This window comes from Fusarium sambucinum, chromosome II (assembly GCF_050947815.1).
Source record: "Fusarium sambucinum isolate potato_lamoka chromosome II, whole genome shotgun sequence".
Lineage (NCBI taxonomy): Eukaryota > Fungi > Ascomycota > Sordariomycetes > Hypocreales > Nectriaceae > Fusarium > Fusarium sambucinum.
Window position 1 is genome coordinate 3,069,146 of NC_139293.1, and position 18,469 is coordinate 3,087,614.

The window sequence follows — 18,469 nt, forward strand, 5'->3', positions numbered from 1 at the left end:
GTTTGTAATTCGCCTTTAACAATATTCATACTTTAACGTCCTTCGCAAACAACGACACCAGCCAATAAAATTACAAACAAAAAACAAGAAAAACTGCTATTAACAACAATTTAAACTCTGGTCTGACTGTTCCTGCTGCAGAATCCGTCGTCGAAGCTGTTGTTGTCTCAGCAGCGGTCGTCATGGTCGAAGCATCGCCAGTAGTCGGCTCTGCAGCATCTCCAATGGGTGTCTTGAGGAGGGTCATGCTTCCATCATAAGTCCCTGGAAAATTACACGCAATAAATCGAGTTGATGATGATTTGTCGTTGTAGTCAAAGATCTTGTGCGTCAGACACGTCCCCATGCTAAGGAGTGGATGTTAGTCTGTATGTATTGCAGCTTGCTGTGAGCAACTTACCAAGACACTGTGGAACTACGGGCGAATGCAGTTGCGCCGACACAGCGAGTGAAAATGAGATCACCGCAGCCAGCCCAGATGCCGCTCAAAGCAAATTGACCGTCAACACAAGCGGCAGTATCTATCAAAATGTTAGTATTACGCACAGCCATTGCATTTCTACGACAGTTCATACAAAAGCCATCCTTTCCTTCAATCTTGCCGTATCCTATTGACCACCGGCCCTGAGGGAATGAAGTGCTGACAATTGTGTGAAAAGATGTGACGGCACGATCTTCAAGGCTGGGAGGTTCTGTTATTAGTGGGTAGGCGGCTGTTTGTGTTGGAGTCGCAGTCGCATGCGACACTTCAAGTATAAGGAACGCCAGTAATGTTTGCAGCAGCATTGTTGTTTGCACGTACGCACCGAAGGGATTGTTCTTCTAAATGGATAGGAAAACTGTCCATATTTATGCACAAGCCTTTTTCGTGGCTTGAGCCAGATCATGGTCCAAAGTCTTGGCTGGCTTGAGAGAGAAGACCTGGTTGGCCTATAATTTTCAGCTGAGGTTGGTCTAAGACGTGGCAACAGACTTTCTAGCAGAGCAATCAGGGGTAACCTAGTAACTTCTCAAGTGTTCAATATTAAACATCAACTGGGTCGAACGGTATATAAATACAACATTTAATTCTAGATGTAACGCTTTGGCATCCAACCATTTGGCTCTGCATTTTCATTGAGCGGAAGAACCTGCATCTTTCCTCCATGGGATACCTGGTGGTAGCAGAAAAAATGGCCTCCTAAGCTTTAGGGTATAAAAATAAGTAGTTTAAGAACCATAGTCTAAAGAGCATAAAGTGACCTACTAATTTCATCCCTTCTGCTTCCAGCGGTCAATTTTTCTGATACCCTGAGGGATACGTAGACTGGTATGAGTGACTGCAGGGATTGCTGCAAGGGTATCCAGTTCAAGAGTTCAGCTGCATGCGCCACCACTGTTCTGGAGCGTCCTCATCATTTTATTGCAGATCTTGTAGGCTTCACAAGTAGCTCCTTGTACAGGGATAAAGGACGATACATTAAAGTGGCGATAGAAAACACGATTATATGCTATATGCTATTCTAGAAAAGTACCATAGTGACAGATACAACAGCTATGAATGTCAAAATGGAACCGGAAACCATCTTGCCCACACTGCCATCACTCTGCCCGTATCCAATGTTTGACGGATTACTCTCGAACCCAACAGTGCGCTCCCACGAGGGCGTACTCTGATTGAGACTCAGAGCATCAGAGTGGTACTCGTCCACAACTCCAGCGAAACGGACTGAGACATAACCAATAACTTCGGGACTGCCACCCACAGGTTGGCCAGTCATATTGGGTTGTCGATATGGCTTCGCATAGAAGATAGCATCCAAAGTCAGATTGGCTGTCTTGTCGTCAAACTGCATGCTGACTTCGGGGAACTTGTAGTCGTCCCAGTCCTCTGCAAAATACGACCTAAATCTGGTCATGTGGAATCTATAGTCATTGGTCCATTCAGTGGAATTGCATGTTGGCATAGTGACGTTGCCCCAAGCCGACGCGGTTCCGGTATTTGGACCATTTAATATTGTTGTGGTTAGATTGTAGGCTTTGCTTGGAACCTGAGTGGTTGTGAAGTTGAATTCGTCGGGGAAAACTCTGTTACGTGGGCGCCAGTAACCACCTGGGGTCGGGCTGGATACAAGTCAGCACAAGAACAACCGATGTGTCGAAGATATGAAAAGACTTACTTGGCCGAATAGATGGGAATTGAGATATTGTAATTTTCACGCACAAAGTTCTGGGGCAAAGAAGACACATCGAATGGCGACGAAGTTTGTGGTATGAGTGTCAGCCAGAAGTTGACCGAATTGTTGCCACCGTTCCATGTACCACGATCAAGAACACTGAGAATAGCGTCATACTTGAAAGTGCTTGTAAAGTTTCTGAGCTCTGGGCATACTTCGTCGGAAGGGGTGAGATATTGATAAGCAAACTCAATATCAACCTCTGCAGTGGCATTGTAGTATCTATCAACGTCAGCCAAGTTTCCGACGATATCTGAGGATGTGAGACCCACGATCCGACCCAGGTATAGAATTCGCCCAGGCCTGTCACATTGCTTGGACGAAAGTTATTAGCAGGATCATACTCTTCTTTCTCCTTAGCTAGACCCAGTGCCAAAGGACAGCATAGGAGTGCATGCAGGGCTAGACGTTTGACAGCCAACATTGTATTGTTTGTGGCTTGTAAGGCTGAAGCAGCTAGTAAAAAGTTACCTGAGAAGGAAAGTGGAATGTCACTACTTTTATGTACGTTCCCAAGGCACAGCACAATTTAATCTCGCTAACGGGCCTCTAGTTCTGCCCGTTCTTACTGTTTTATCAGTGTGGGCCGGGGTTTCTAGTGCTACAATAGGGGTCTATGTCACTATTGGTCTACTGATGGCTGAAGGATCAAACTCCACCAACAGAATGGCGCCGATAACCGACTTGGCTGCTTGGCTTTCAAGGCCCGAGAGCAAATGATGTTTTGAGAAACTGTCACTTTTCGATAACAAGGGCCTTTATCGTCATTAGACTCAAGAGACAACTTGCATTGATAAAAGTTTCACCTCTTGATGTGCTGATCAGTATTCATTTGTCTCTTTGTTGCTTTTGAGACAATGTCTTGGTATATGCTGTGCCTCATTAGTAGCGCACGCTGTAATTAACCAAGTGTAGTAACTCTTGGTAAAATGAGTGCTGTAAGAGTTATTCATCGCCCCGGCTGTGGCCATCTAAACCTCTTTCAGCACCACGACGATAACACAGGCCTCGTTGCTCAAGCAGATGACACAACGGGCTATGAGTACTGAAGAATCCCGGTAACGAAATGGAACATGGAATATGTAGTTGATGTACTACTAATAGAATATTCAGAAGAAATGAATGGATTACAATCTCCAAATTTAGCATTCTTAAATATAACTTCCCCCCTGTCTGTTAAGTCAGTCTCAATACTTGCTCTTGAACTTGTAGTCCCTGTCGCTCCATATAGCCGTCAAGGTACAGCTCACCAACAAAATTAAAGTCTTCTCCCGTCTTTCTGATAACATACAAAACTCCGCTGCCATGAATAATTGAAGCACAGTCGCCCACTTGTGTATCAGAGGGACCTATGCCAATATGCCCCGTAAAAGTGACGATGAAACATCTGTTAAAGCAACATGTTCCTGTCAAGACCCTATACTCTTCAGCGCTTCCACCTAATGCAAGATGTTGTAGATGAGCCACAGCTTGTTTTTGTCGTTCCCAGCAAAGTTGGCCTTGTCGAGACGGCACAGTATGTAGGTTAATCCATCCTTGAGGTTTTGTTCCCACGTTCGTCCAGTGAGTCCGTGTTGGTCGGCGGTAGTGACCTTGATTAAACATGTAGCCAAACACTCCAAGCCGTCTGTGTCGGTTGGCTTCAAGACTGCAAACGCCAAATCCCATATCAATTCAAGTTTGGAGTCGAGGAAAGACCCGAAATCTTCTTTGGTCTGTTCGTTAGAAACCTTGCGCACAATATCTCCAACTATCGCGCCTCCGACAGTCAGGGCTGGGTCGTCTTGGTCATCAAAGAGTTTCAGTCGTTGATTAAGAGACGCATTGTATTGCTTAGGGAAGCCAAACATGATAGGCTCATCGGGATTCGTATAATGTATCCAGGAAAGACTTGTCCGAATACCGCTATTGGATACCCGGCAGTCACTCCAGTCAGTGGCCCATGATGGCAGCTACGTGAGGTCATGCAATCTCTGTTTCCTCGATAGACTACCAGCTGTACCACGCGCACGGGTCAGGATAGCAAGGGAGCCGTTGCGTTCTAACAAGAATCGAGCAAATTTCCGATACACTTCTTCAGTCTGCAGACTGTAGTCTGGACGCAGAGATTCTGGAACCTCGGCCGAATTCTCACATTCTGCCGCTATCATAAGCAGCGCATAGACTTTATCCCTTTGATTCGTGGCATGAAACTCGATTTGTGTACAAGATAGCAATGCATATAATGGCTAAATACTCTGAGATCACCGGATATTGCTAATTGTGTTGACATTGAACGAACGAGACAATGGCAAAGCTTTTAAAATCGAGTGGGCCTCACTCAAGTTTACCCAGAGCTTGGCTCTAAATACAACAATGAAGATCTAAAAAACGAGTATGATTCTTGATCCATTCATAAAGACCTTTTTTTAATTAAAGTGGTATCGTTCCTTTGCATGGCCTCGATGCAACGTCTCCAAAGACATGTGTTGCGTGGGTGGTTGATGGAGATGCGGAGTCTGGGGATGTTAACTGGCTCCAAGACACAAACATGCTGCCTCACTTTATGCCCAACTCTCGCATTCTTACATACCAATGGAATGCAAACTATGAAGTTTCTGCGTCTAGTGATAGATTTTCTGGCCATGCGAAGACGCTGCTTCAGGATCTGCACGCCAACCGATCTGATGCGGTAACGCTACTTCTTCTTTCAACAGTGCCAAATTCAGCTAACGCCAACAGGATCGAAGGAACTTCCCAATCATCTTCATTGCTTCTTGTTTCGGCGGTTTTTTATTAGCTCAGGTGTGTACAATTTCTCAGTTGCAAGGAACATTAGTTGATGTGGTGATTATTGGTTCTTTGTACTGCTGCTCATCACACTGTAGGCTCTTGTCACCGCATCTCATCCTAGTGAGCCTAGGATCTCTTATAAGGGCCATGTTACAAGCGAATCCTTACCTTGACGTTGATAGCGGGGTTCCAGGCTCACCTGTTCGGAAAGCGTTGGTCGAGAGATACTATGATGCAAGGAATGGTCTTCTATCTCTAACAGTTTCTAATAGTGCCGAAAGTATCGACAGATGTTGTCCGACTCAACCCGAAATTGACCAGCTGATTCGAGCTTACCTCCTTTCCAGTAACAGAATGCATGGTTCGTCCATACTGGAATTTATCTTCCAGTGGGGGGGACGAGATAGGCGTCTTGACCCTACTTCGATCAGGGAGATTCAGCATGGATGGTAACATTTTAACGGCAATGCGTTGCAGTCCATTGCCCGCGGCCGTTGAAAGGGGATATGCAAGCCTTGTCCAGTTCCTTCTACGCCAAGAGGGTCTAGACGTCAATCTTCGAGACGAGATAAGGGACTGTCTCCATTATGCAGAGCTGCCAGAAACGGGCGGCTTGGGATTATACAACGTTTAGTGCAAAACGCAAGAAGAAATGTCAGCCTAGGATGCAAAGAATTCGGAAAGTCCCCATTATCCTATACAGCAGAGGGAGGGTTCTTAAATGTGGTCCAGCTGCTTCTACGTCAAACGGATGTAGAGGTCAACATGCTCGACAAGGATGAGCGGTCGCCAATGTTTCATGCTGCAAAGAAAGGACATGGTGACATTGTGCAAATTCTCCTGCACACTGCTGGCAATGATCCAATCGCGGAGGATAAACATGGTTACACAGCCCTTGCCACTTAATACCATATTAGTCCATAGTATTGAACAATAGTGACATTATCCTGAGATGGATATATCTTTACATAATGGGACGGACTATAAGGCCCGCCAGTTTCCAACGGTCAATACTCTGAGCCCTGCTGATATCTTGTGGGGTCGAATGGGACAGAGATCTTCGATATCCCTGTTGTGCGACAACAGAGACGGCAAGCAACTCTATTTTAACGGGAAGCTGAGGGTCAGGCGGTCAACATCAATTTTCATGTCAACCAGAAAGCCAAAATCCAGAGTAGAAAAGGATACGGAATTATATGCATCAATTGTATGAAGTGTAGAGACTGGAGACGTGGCCCGTCCCAAGAATATCGCAATAAAATAGTCGCAACAGCTGGAGGTTAGTGAGGTGAGAATGGTTGATGTCAAAGTACTAACTAAAATGACGAACACGTGGCTATCAAATACATCATGATTATTCATCTTCCACAGGTCAAAGATGGGCGTCTGGGGGAGGCGTTTACATGACTCGCAATTGGAATTCGATGAACAACGCTGAGAGGCGGATTGAACTCCGAGGTAAAGTCAATATTTAACCGATCAACTGCTTTATTTATCAGCTGTCGTTGTCCGAGCTAAAAGCTCGGACCAGCAGAGACGGAGCCGGTGCGTAACAAGTCCGCTCCCGCTCTCGATGGCCAGAGCGGATTCGATCTAGACTGTATTTATCGGAATTAGAATTGGGATAGCAAAGAAAAAGGTAACGGAAATAGGAAATAAATACCTAACCGGAGATGAGGGAATTGATTAGAGTTTACGGGTGATACGCGGTCGACTAGAGCATGAATCATGAATGGTGCAACGTCAACTGTCAGCAATCCGTCATGCGAGTTTCCTTGTTCTCACACGTACATGGTCAGAGAGGAACACGGCTAATTTGCTGCTTTTGCCCCTGATCTAACTCGAGAAAAGACAAAAAGACAAAAAAACAAAAAAACAAGACAATAAACAATTCCCTGTCCCGCAAACGGACTTGCCGTCAAGTGCGGAACTGCAATGATTCGTCGGTAGCCTCGCTTACCCCTGTGTCCCATCACCGATCTAGTACGGCATGAGTTTAGCTGGTATGTGGCAAAGCGGCACGTGCATCAGATCAGAACAAGCCTGGGGAAAAGAAAGGGACGAAAATCTCACCCTTGATCAGGAAGTCTTAAGCTCTTCAGCTCACCTCGCCCCGTCTCACATCCCAGCCCCAGCTATCTCTCAGGTGTTGTGGAAGAGAAGAGAGGCAGAATCAACATGGCTTATCAGAGGGAATTCGAGATGCAGGCCATTCCTCCGCCATCGCCAAAGACATTACCAGCATCAGAACCTTCATCAAATAATCTCAGCCCAGACTCATCTTCTCCGAGCGCGTTGCACCGACTTCTAACAAGCTTCACGCGCGCCCCGCCGCCGAGCCGGTCTGAAGATGAGTACTCACTCAGCAGCTACAACACGTCGTACGCGACAAATGGAAGGCTTTTCAATATGAGTAAAGCCAACTACAATTCTGCCAACACCGCCCTCGCCCGTGAGCTCAAAAATCGACACTTGCAGATGATCGCCTTCGGAGGGTCTATCGGAACCGGTCTTTTTGTCGCCAGCGGCGTGGCGTTATTTCGGGGAGGACCGGCTTCGCTACTCATTGCCTTTGTGACAATGGGCACAATGCAGTTCTTTACCATGCAAGCCCTTGGAGAATTAAGTGTCGCGTTTCCGGTTGGAGGATCCTTTTCGAATTACTCAACAAGATTTCTAGATCCATCCTGGGGGTTTGCCATGGGGTGGAAGTCAGTCAATCAATCTCACTCTCATCAACATCAACTAACATTCCTCAGTTACACATTGCAATATCTCATAGTTTTACCACTTGAGATTATCGCCGGTGCATTTACGACAAATTACTGGAACCCAGACGCCAGCAAGTCAATGTTTATCATCCTTTTCTTTTTTCTCATTCTCGGCATCAATCTACTCGGCGTCAAAGGCTATGGAGAAGCCGAGTTTATCTTTTCAGCCGTCAAGATCACCGCCGTCATGGGCTTCATGTAGGTTGCCTGGTCTCTCACAAAGTCAATATCTCTGACAGCCTTAGTCTCCTCGGTATAATTATCAACATAGCAGGTGAGTCCAGCCAACCTTGCGAAGCAGCCAGACACAATTTATACTGACCTCTACTCTAAAAGGTGAGCCAGAAGGCGGCTACATTGGCTTCAGTCACTGGCATAACCCGGGCGCCTTCCACAATGGCTTCAAAGGTTTCGCAAGTGTTCTCGTTACTGCGACTTTCTCTTTTGCCGGCACAGAAATGGTCGGTCTCGCCGCCGCGGAAACAAGCAACCCGAAAAAGTCTCTCCCAGCAGCCGTAAAGCAGGTCTTTTGGCGCATATCCCTCTTCTACATCCTCTCGATCCTTCTTATCGGTCTGCTCGTCCCATATAATGAACCGCGACTGTTGGGTGCCAAATACGGATCTGATGCGGCAGCCAGTCCCTTCGTCATCGCCATCGAGATGAGCGGCTCGGATATTTTACCGGATATCATGAATGCTGTTATTCTCATTAGTTTGATATCGGTTGGAAACACGGCTGTGTATGCTTCGTCACGCACAATCGCAGCGTTGGCAGAGCAGTCGTTAGCACCCAAGATATTCGCCTATATCGACCGGACCGGACGACCTCTCATTGCGATTATTTGCTGCGGAACGGTAGGTCTGCTTGCATTCGTCGCGAATTCCGAAATCCACAACGAAATCTTCAACTGGCTTCTCGCCATCAGTGGGTTAAGTACTTTGTTCACCTGGGCATCTATATGTGTCTGCCACATCCGCTTCCGAAAAGCATGGCAACTCTCAGGCTACAAGCTATCCCAGCTAGCATTCAAATCACAAGTCGGCGTTTGGGGCTCATGGGTAGCTCTGTTTGCCTACACCACTGTATTATTACTCCAATTCTGGGTGGCCATATCACCCATCCAACCTACGGACCAAGCACCATTCACAACGCCTGAACGCATCAAGAATTTCTTCTTGCAGATTCTGACGGTGCCTGTTATTATTGTCTTTTACTTTGTACATAAAATCTGGGTGGGGACAAAAATTGTTCGAGATAAAGATATAGATATTCATACAGGTCGTAGATACCTGCAGGTATGGAATGAAGAGGAGGAACAGGCACGAAAAGCATGGCCTCTGTGGAAACGGCTTTACAATCATATGTGTTAACTTGGTTAAATAGATGTAGACTTAAAATGACATGATAATGTTTCTTCACCACCATGAATACGCGGCGTATTGGAGCGTATTGAACACTGATGGAACGCTATTCGGTAGATGACTCACGGCCGATAAGCGAGTGGGGATGATCGACAGACGTATTCGAAGGAACTGATAGGTTGATGTAAGATGTGTGATATAAAAGAACATCGCCCCGTCGTCATGTCTTTGGCACAGCTACATGAGAAGCATGTTGGCAACCCAACCTCAATATACGACCATCACAACACTGTTAAAATGGTCACCCACACATTCTGGCAATACGTTCGCCTCAAAATCATCGTCACACTCCTCCGTCTTATAAATCAAGTCGCTACAAGACCTCACTTCAAACCCTCGCCAACCTGCAACCGCAAGCTCGTGCGCATTCCATCACGCGATTTGAACCGCTTCATAGATGCATGGATCTATTATCCCCCAGATTACACCGACAGTGACAAGCGTGGCCTGGTCATCAATTGGCATGGAGGCGGATGCATGTTGCCCAACTTGGGCATGGACCATGAGTTTTGTGAGAGGATAGCTGTGGGGCGGAACATTCTTGTTCTTGACGCAGATTATCGTAAAACACCAGAAGATCCCTTCCCTGCCGCTATTGAAGACGCCGAGGATATTTTGCGATGGGTTGAGAGTCAGTCGCATCTATTTGACCTTGACCGCGTTGCTTTATCGGGCTTCAGCTCAGGCGGAAACTTGGCATTGGTAGCCTCCTCCGAACTCAGACGCGAGTTTAAGAACATCAACATTCGAGCGGTGTACTCTTTCTATCCAGGTGTAGACTTCTCCATTCCGCCCGAACAGAAGATTGTGGCAAACCCCATCCGACCATTGCCGTTTTGGTTTCAACATCTCATCACCGAAGCATATCTTCCCAGAGCTGAAGACCGCAAATCACCCAGAGCCTCACCAATGTACGCTGACACGATGTCCTTTCCTGCACATGTTGTGCTATTTGCCTGTTTTGGTGATGTATTCGCGCCAGAGATTGAAGCATTTGGGGAGAAACTGGTGCGAGGTGGCATTAATGGTAAAGTTGTCAGGGTTCAAGGGGCTCACGCGTTTGACAAAACAACTAGCCGTGACTTTTTCAATTCTGATGCGAGAGACATGGCGTACTCAAAGGTTTTGAAGAGCTTGAAGGATGTTTTGTAGAGCATGAAGGTAGTCAGGGAACGCGATAATTAGGTAAACACTCAGCAGGGGAACAGACTCTTACCTCTCGAAAGTTAATCTTCCAGGGCTGATATGGAACAGAAATCAGTTTTATTTATTACTCAATTGAGCTGTTTCGGTATATTTGCTCCGGGGGGCTTCCAGGCGACAGTTTTCTTGCAGTGCATTGTCACTGGCAGTGAAGTGACGGTGCTTGTCGTGCAGGCTGCCCTGCACCTTCCCACTTTTCTTCTCCTCCCCCCACTGGTGATCAAATGCCTTCTTCATCACAAACCATCCTTCACTCTCACTCCAGCGTCTTGCCTTTACCATGGCGCTCTCTAATTCTGTTCCTTTGACGAGTGAGCTTGGTCAGTCTCTCTCAAAGTACGTTTTTCTTCCTGAGTCTGTAACCAAGATTCTCACGGTAGTTACAGGTTGCTTGAGACAGGCGCATATTCTGATCTCACAATCACCTGTGGCACAGATGAATACGACGTTCACAAATCGATCGTCTGTACCCGATCCCCCGTCTTCGCTGCTGAGTGCGATAGCGAGTCCAAGGCACGCTTGTTTTCTCCAAGATTGTTCATAAGAAGCGCTAACCAGTGACATAGGGGGCAAGTACAGGCAAGATCGACCTGTCTGGTCATGATCCTGTAGCTGTCAAAATGATGATCCGATATTTATACCTTCAAAACTATACCCCTCCAGAGACGCCTGCTACAACCAAGGCTAAGAATCATTCCATCAAAACGCCCAAGCTGGTGTCCGACTCGGCGAAAAGACGATGTGTGGAACAAGCTAGTCCTCCAATTTTTTCTTCAAGTGCAGGCTTCGATGCATCACCAAATTCTGCCGACACTCCGGTCAGATATCAAGGTTCTGGTAGCCAGCATGGCGGTCTTGTTGGGTTCCGACACGAGCTGCAGAACTCTCCCAGACCCGTTTCCCCTGCCGCTGCAACGCCAACTCGGAATCCTTTCGCTGTAACACGAGAACCGGGTTTCGCTCTGCACGTAAAGGTCTACGCGCTGGGTGAGAAGTATGGAATCAAAGACCTCAAGGCTCTATCTCTCGACAAGTTCAAGGACGAGGCTCGGATCCACCACCACAGTGAGTCGTTCCTACTTGCTGTGGAGCATTTCTACACCTCGGCTATCAAGGAGGATTGGGGAATGCGCAGCGTCATTCTTAGTGTGCTGCAAGCGAAGGTCTATTGGCTCGAGAACGAACGGTTGCAAAATGTCATCAGGAACACTGAGTTGGGGTTAGATCTTATCATGAGGCTCACTCGGGTTCGACGTACGGAGTACAAACAAGCGGCATCCTCCTCGTGAAGCCAACGCTGTGTATTTTTCTATGGACGTTGACAAACAAACATAGTCATGTATCTATCACGACTGTAGGTCTATGGTCCCAAGGAATTTGGGCCTAGATCGTGGCAAAATGGCTTTATTCTTTGGCCAAGATGAGCCAAAATCTGAAGCAAATAGAGAGCATTATGTACTTAGTTCACTGCCCGAATCTTCTATGACGAGATTTTCAAATTATTCTCCTTTCATGATGAACATGCCAACTATCTCTCCATCTCAACAATTCTTCAAAGCCTTTTTACGAACTCGGTCCCAAATATCAGCTGTTCAGTCATCCTGCTAGGGTGCAACATTGTTACCCAAAAGTCCACCATGATAGGTTTTGAATTCCTCTTTTGTCGCCATTCTACCGTACCAACTCATGAAATTCGGTAGCGCGTTTTGGCTGCATAGAGTTAGCGTAAGCATCCACCGTATATAACACAAGAGATTCTCATTCCTGATTAAGCTAGCGGGCTCAAAACGCGCTACCGAATCTCATGAGTTGATACGGTATACCCGAAACCTTTCCTATGACTCGACCCACGCGATTGTTGGTTTCTGCTGATTGTGATGGGTGATGAGCATCATCTGGTTCAAGTTCCTTTATTTGTAAACGGAGTTCATCGGCTTTTACAAATGAGATGTAATTGCCAAATACGTTGGGATCCAGTATTAAGTTGATTTTGTGAGGTGGCGCATTTGCGTCTCCGGGGTCTCTTACCCATCCTCCTTCAATCGATGATCCGATATCTATATACCGATCACTCGTAGGAGTCTGAGTCACCTCTGGCGCGTGGGCTATCTGGGTCATATGAGGTGTCCGAGGCGTCGGTCGCAACAGTGGAGACTGTGATATCGGCCGTTCCTGATATCTATGAGACACACGAAATGCAGTGAATATAGGCGTTGTCTGAACTGAAGAACAATCGATGGAACTAGCAGTCTGCTGTGATGATCCGGATGTTACTGTTGAGAGAGAATCACTACTACCCGTGGACGATTGATCCGATGTGTGCCTACGTCGTCTTCTCCGTTCACCATGCTTCCGTGACCTTTTGTCGCTGGGAACAGTTCCAGTACGGCGCATGCTTTCTGACAGACCGACGAGTAGCGTTGCACAATCTTCGAATTCTGGAATGGAATCTTTCCCATGGTTCTTCTGCAATTGCTTGCTACGGACAGATTTCTTAACAGTCCTCTCTGTTTGTTCAAGCTGATCTCGTAGGGAATGTCTGGTTGGCGTTAGTCATCAAGAAGCCATACCCACATTCTCACTTACATCTGCACTGCCAACAATTGAGCTATCTCGCCTTCTGCTCGATCCATGAGATATGTTGTGATCTCCAGTTCTAGTATAGGACCCATGATGGAAAGTTACATGACGACCCTGTCCAACGTGGCAAAAGTCGTAGTCATTTCCATGTTCGTCCAAAGGTACCATTTCATCCCGTTCACAATCCGGAAGTTGCTTGACCTAGAATTTATCAAGCTTTTCTCTGCCTTCGCTAACTGCCACTCGAAATATTCTGTGAGTTTCCGAATTGAGACGGCGGACATTACAGCCTATTTGTGCCCTCTCCATTTGCACACACTTTGTGCCTTTTCATGCGTGTTCATTTGGACATTGAAGTGTGCCTCACAGCCTGTTTCTCAATTGACATAAGCGATGCAAGAGATTATGGGTGTGTGTGCTCGGTTTTCTCTTTCCGGTCAAAGATGAGAGCCTGATTATCACTCAGCGGCTGACACGTCGAGCTGCACCTTTATCACAGTATTGGAACCAACAACATAGCCTGATATTCAAGTACTCCGCCTCAATTTGAGTTGCCTTGATAAATTCATTCCCGAATGAGTTCTGACTGGAAGTAGGCAACCATTTTCATTGCATATACTGAGTAAGAAGAGGCTCATTGGTGAACACAATATCTTGCTTCAGACCTGGAAACGGCATGCAGAGCGACAGGGTTGCTTTGGAGAATGCAGCTAACCATCGGACAAACCGGAAACAGTGAAAACAGCTAGTGTTGACAGGTACAAAACAAAGAAGGCAATACGAATCCACGAACAAGATAAAGAAGGCAGACAACTTGTCTGAAATGATTGCCGTGAAACAAAAAGAAGAATCTCGCCATTATTCAAGCTGATAAATCAGATGACTAATCTCTCTTCGCCTCCTCGGAACATTAAAACCCCGGCAACCTTGACATCATCTCGCAACACCGAAACTCTCCTGTAAACACCATCACTGCCTCTCGTCATGGCCAAGGAAGAGCTTGGGTTGAAGATAGGCTTCTACGCCTATCCATGCGCCCTTTTCGTCACGCTTCTGGGTGTCCAATCTGCTCAGTTCTACCTCACTCGCCATGGCGATCCGAAAGCGCGTCAGAACGCGTTAGACAACGAGCTTAAGTCAAAGACTGAGAAAATCCAACGGATCTACGCGAGATTAATATGGGGTTTTCAGCTCGTTCTTTCAGGATTAATTACTGCGAGTATCGTTCTTACTACGAGGGAGGTTTTTGCGGATCAGAAGGAGATCAAGGGAAAGATTCTGTTTTCATTCAGCGCATACTTAGCATCCTTTGTCGGTGTTTTACTCTATTTCCTCGCCGGTCTCCTCCCCGATCCTGAAGGACCTTGGAATCCGAATGGCGCTCACCTTGCAGCGTGGTGTGTTGCCGCGCTTGCAGAAATCGTCATCGCAGCAGTCTTGTCCGCGGTGGAGCCTCAACTTCGTGTCTCGCCTGATTTCGTCGACACCACCAACATTCTCGGCTCGGCGAGGGTCTTTGTTCTTGCTCTCATGATCGGCTCATTTACGTTGAGAGAGTACAAATTGAAATCCCTCCAACCAAAATCTCTGCCCGAGGAACGACAGGGCTTGCTGGAGAATGGAAATGGCAACGCCGAAGGTTATGGGAGCGTTCCCCCTTCCACAGCTGAACCGAGACGTACACAAGTCTCCGGAACGGGCTGGCTGGATTATTTCGCTGGTTTCAAAGTTCTATTTCCATACCTCTGGCCCAAGGATTCGCCTCTCTACCAAGCCATCGTCCTTGTCTGTATCGTCATCCTAGTCTGCCAACGTCTCGTCAACGTCCTTGGTCCGCTCCAACTGGGAGTTCTTGTCGACAATCTTGGCGAAGGAAAACTGCCTTATAAGCAGATTCTCCTTTACGTAGTCTACCGTGCCCTACAAGGCAACCAAGGTGCTCTTGGAGCAGCGCGTTCCGTCCTTTGGATCCCAGTATCACAATCTTTATTCAGACGACTGTCATCCGCTGCATTTGAACATGTCTTGGGTCTTTCTCTGGAGTTTCATCTTAACAAGAAGGTTGGTGAGGTCACCAGTGCGCTGAGCAGAGGCGCCTCAATCAACACCTTCCTCGAGAGCTTCTGTTTCCAGGTTTTCCCTATGGTATTTGACATCTTCGTTGCCGGCGTGGTGTTCTTTTACATGTTTGATCCGTTCTACTTAATCATTGTTTTCTTCATCATGTGGTCCTACATCTTCCTTACTATCTACGTGGCCAAGTACCGTGGCAAGCAGAGGAGAGACATGGCGATGAAGACACGAGAAATGGAGGCTATCAAGACAGATGCCATTGTGGCGTATGAAACGGTTCAGCACAATTGTGCTGTCGTTCGTGAGACAGCGCGGTTTAGAGAACATGTTACTGTCTTTCAACGTGCTGAGCGACTTGTGCAGTGGTCTCTTGCAGCTCTCAACCTTACCCAGAGCTCCATCTTCACTCTGGGCACTGCCCTACTCGTTGTTGTCTCGGCATACAAGATCTCTATCGGAGAGCAGACTGTTGGCGAGTTTGTGAGTCTCATCAACTACTTTGTTCAGCTTCAGGGACCTTTGAACTTCTTCGGTACATACTATACCATGCTACAGAATAATCTTATTGAAGCAGAGCGACTTCTTGATCTGGTAAGTTTTCTCGTGGCCCGGCTTTGGAAAAATTGCTAATTTGAACAGTTCAAAGAAACCGCTGGCGTAGTCGAAAAGCCAGACGCTATCGTTCTTCCTCCCATCAAGGGCGAAGTTTCCTTCAACGACGTCAAATTCGCTTACCAGACTAAGAAGGGCGGCCTTGTCCTCGACGGCATCAACTTCACTGTTGCACCCGGCACAAAGACAGCCATCGTTGGCGAATCCGGCAGTGGAAAGTCCACCTCGCTCAAACTTCTCTTCCGCTTCTACGACGTCACAGACGGTTCTGTTACCATTGATGGCCATGATCTGAGAGATCTCAAGCTCGACAGCCTGCGCAGAAACATTGGTGTCGTGCCACAGGACACCGTGCTGTTCAACGCGACAATCATGTACAATCTGCTGTATGCGAGACCTGATGCGACAGAGGAGGATGTGTATGAGGCATGCAAGGCTGCGAACATTCACGAGAGGATCTTGAACTTCCCTGATGGGTACGAGACCAAGGTTGGAGAGCGCGGTTTGAAACTGTCTGGAGGTGAACGACAGAGGGTAAGTTCTTGCGCATCGAGGAGTCTGGATTTAGCTAACCTCGACAGATCGCTATCGCACGCGCTATTCTCAAAGATGCGCGAATCCTTCTTCTTGACGAAGCCACCGCTTCTCTAGACTCGCACACTGAGCGACAGATTCAGGATGCTCTTGAGCGCGTAACAGCCGGACGCACAACCATCACCATCGCGTAAGTTGAACACCGTTGCCATTCCCAAGCATGAACTAACAATTTCTTAGACACCGATTGTCTACAATCACAACCTCGGACCAGATCATCGTTCTTCACAAGGGCGAGATTGCAGAGCGAGGTACACATAATGAGCTCTTGGCTCGTGGGGGAAGATACCATGCTATGTGGGAGAAGCAGACGACAATTGAGAAGAAGGAGAAGGAGAAGAAGGAACTTGAAGGGGAGGCATCTGAAACTGCATCTCAAGAATGAGTATGATGGGTAATAAAAGCATGTATAGAGCATTAATAGGTTATTATAGAAGTACCGAAGTCAATTGGATCTGAGCCAAGATGTTGGTCCTCTGGACTGTGTTAGAGGCCAGCAGTAATTGTGTTGCGCGACGACCTCGAGTAGTGGGTTACAGTAGTTGGCGTATAAAAAGGACCAGCCTAAGTCTGGTACAAGTAGCATAAAGTGTCCTACTAATTTCATCTCTTGTACTCCCAGCTACCTATTACTTGATCAATTGCTGGAGTGGGTATCGTAATAAATGAATCTCAATTGAAGGCTCTTCTTTGGATAATTCGTGTTATCGTGAGTTCCACCCAACCCGTATCACCCCACCCAAGAAAAAAAAAAAGAGAGAAAAAAAATATTATCGCGAGGACCCTTAGTTACGATGGGTCAAGTGTGTCGACTGATGATAGTGAATGTTTGTCGCAAAGACGCATAAAGATGGTGTAGATTGAATTGAGTTGGAAGCTGCAATAGTGACGACATCGACGGCTGAAGTCATGACATTCCTTAAAGTGGCAGCGGCAGAGCAGCTCTTTCTGTTTGTAGAGCTCTGAGCTGCCTATGACGACACTAACAAGCCCTCCCACCACTTGAACTTGACCCCTCTATTTACTGTGCCTCTACTACTTTTTCCTCCCTCCCATCACCACTTCTTGAACTCTTCCATCACTGTCAAAGACACAAATAAACAAACAAAAACTTCACTCTCATCCAAAATGTCTGCCATCCCTACCTCCACCTCAGTCATCGAGTCCGCCGTCATTGAGGCCTCTTTCAGCGACGTCTGGCACCTCATCAAGCTCCAGGACTTCTCCAAGTTCTACTCTGCCCTCGAGTCTTCCGAATGGGTCAAGGGCTCTTCTCCCGACACCGACATCGTCAAGTGGACCTTCAAGGACGGCACCGTCCTCGAGGTTAAGCAGGAGGAGCACTCCAGCATCGACCACTACATCACCTACAGCGTCATCTCTTCCCAGCCCGCCCTGAGCTACACCTCCGTTGTCAGCACCATCCGCGCCTACCCCATCACCTCCGGCCAGCACGAGGGTCAGACCTTTGTCACCTGGAGCGGAAACTTCTCCAGCGACGCCGACGCCGGTGTTATCGCTGACGCCAAGTTCAAGCGCCGTGAGGCCCTCGCCGACCTCGCCAAGGTTGCTTCCAAGAAGTAAAAAATTGGAGTTGATGGAAAAGTATGAAATGGGTTTTTGGGAGATGGAATGATATTACCACAACGCAATACGATGCGATGGATGATGGATGGGCAGATTACGGTTGTCACATATGTAACTTATCGCCCAGCCTCTGATGAATTCACAGTCAATGTCTGATTGCGCCTACTGTCTTAAATGAATTGTGTCAGTAATTGTAGGGACCATTTAACTGATCCTAGTGCTGTGCCATTGTTCAATGCATGACAGTGGTATGATACGAACAGGGTAGAAGCACCACTGAAGAGCTGACGCGAAGCAACCTGGGCAAATCGCTACATCGCGTGCGCAATCTTTGTCACATCAAAAGGCCGTTGATTGACTGTCGCAATAGAACATCCTTAATAACTACTACCAGACCCGGAACGCACAAAACAGAAGTTTGCGCTTATCAGGGTCTACGGAAGGATCCGACTTAGTGGGGGAGCTTCAGGGTAAATGCGACGATTTTGAACCCGATCTTTTTTCATCGTCGATTGACGATCAACTGAGCGTGTACCGAGATTCTAGAATACCATAGGAACCCTGGAAAGAAGATGGATGACAATATTTATGTAAAGCTCAGCGAACGTTAGAGTTCTTGTTGGCGCGACACGATAAG

At 47.1% G+C, this 18,469-nt stretch overlaps 9 protein-coding genes across 9 annotated transcripts; 5 read left to right on the forward strand and 4 right to left on the reverse strand.

Annotated features, from left to right (window-relative positions):
• Positions 1 to 70: 70 nt before the first annotated feature.
• Positions 71 to 786, reverse strand: FSST1_007844 (uncharacterized protein; the record flags this gene model as incomplete). Its single annotated transcript, XM_083224668.1, has 3 exons — positions 71 to 347; positions 401 to 521; positions 576 to 786. 3 exons carry the CDS (start codon positions 784 to 786, stop codon positions 71 to 73), a joined length of 609 nt encoding a protein of 202 aa, XP_083083805.1.
• Positions 787 to 1,502: 716 nt separating this feature from the next.
• Positions 1,503 to 2,640, reverse strand: FSST1_007845 (uncharacterized protein; the record flags this gene model as incomplete). The annotated part of the gene is made up of 3 exons (XM_083224669.1): positions 1,503 to 2,103; positions 2,160 to 2,438; positions 2,489 to 2,640. The coding sequence occupies 3 exons, from the start codon at positions 2,638 to 2,640 to the stop codon at positions 1,503 to 1,505; spliced, it is 1,032 nt and encodes a 343-aa protein (XP_083083806.1).
• Positions 2,641 to 3,655: 1,015 nt separating this feature from the next.
• FSST1_007846 (uncharacterized protein) lies at positions 3,656 to 4,066 on the reverse strand (the record flags this gene model as incomplete). The annotated part of the gene is made up of 1 exon (XM_083224670.1): positions 3,656 to 4,066. One exon carries the CDS (start codon positions 4,064 to 4,066, stop codon positions 3,656 to 3,658), a length of 411 nt encoding a protein of 136 aa, XP_083083807.1.
• A 3,100-nt stretch (positions 4,067 to 7,166) lies between these two features.
• Positions 7,167 to 9,132, forward strand: FSST1_007847 (uncharacterized protein; the record flags this gene model as incomplete). The annotated part of the gene is made up of 4 exons (XM_083224671.1): positions 7,167 to 7,699; positions 7,748 to 7,957; positions 8,005 to 8,033; positions 8,096 to 9,132. The coding sequence occupies 4 exons, from the start codon at positions 7,167 to 7,169 to the stop codon at positions 9,130 to 9,132; spliced, it is 1,809 nt and encodes a 602-aa protein (XP_083083808.1).
• Positions 9,133 to 9,345: 213 nt separating this feature from the next.
• FSST1_007848 (uncharacterized protein) lies at positions 9,346 to 10,335 on the forward strand (the record flags this gene model as incomplete). Its single annotated transcript, XM_083224672.1, has 1 exon — positions 9,346 to 10,335. The coding sequence occupies one exon, from the start codon at positions 9,346 to 9,348 to the stop codon at positions 10,333 to 10,335; it is 990 nt and encodes a 329-aa protein (XP_083083809.1).
• A 331-nt stretch (positions 10,336 to 10,666) lies between these two features.
• Positions 10,667 to 11,675, forward strand: FSST1_007849 (BTB/POZ domain-containing protein; the record flags this gene model as incomplete). Its single annotated transcript, XM_083224673.1, has 3 exons — positions 10,667 to 10,722; positions 10,773 to 10,899; positions 10,953 to 11,675. The coding sequence occupies 3 exons, from the start codon at positions 10,667 to 10,669 to the stop codon at positions 11,673 to 11,675; spliced, it is 906 nt and encodes a 301-aa protein (XP_083083810.1).
• A 493-nt stretch (positions 11,676 to 12,168) lies between these two features.
• Positions 12,169 to 13,058, reverse strand: FSST1_007850 (uncharacterized protein; the record flags this gene model as incomplete). The annotated part of the gene is made up of 2 exons (XM_083224674.1): positions 12,169 to 12,925; positions 12,973 to 13,058. 2 exons carry the CDS (start codon positions 13,056 to 13,058, stop codon positions 12,169 to 12,171), a joined length of 843 nt encoding a protein of 280 aa, XP_083083811.1.
• An 892-nt stretch (positions 13,059 to 13,950) lies between these two features.
• On the forward strand, positions 13,951 to 16,630 carry FSST1_007851 (uncharacterized protein; the record flags this gene model as incomplete). The annotated part of the gene is made up of 4 exons (XM_083224675.1): positions 13,951 to 15,630; positions 15,679 to 16,185; positions 16,233 to 16,375; positions 16,426 to 16,630. 4 exons carry the CDS (start codon positions 13,951 to 13,953, stop codon positions 16,628 to 16,630), a joined length of 2,535 nt encoding a protein of 844 aa, XP_083083812.1.
• Positions 16,631 to 17,373: 743 nt separating this feature from the next.
• On the forward strand, positions 17,374 to 17,829 carry FSST1_007852 (uncharacterized protein; the record flags this gene model as incomplete). Its single annotated transcript, XM_083224676.1, has 1 exon — positions 17,374 to 17,829. One exon carries the CDS (start codon positions 17,374 to 17,376, stop codon positions 17,827 to 17,829), a length of 456 nt encoding a protein of 151 aa, XP_083083813.1.
• Between the last annotated feature and the right edge of the window lie 640 nt (positions 17,830 to 18,469).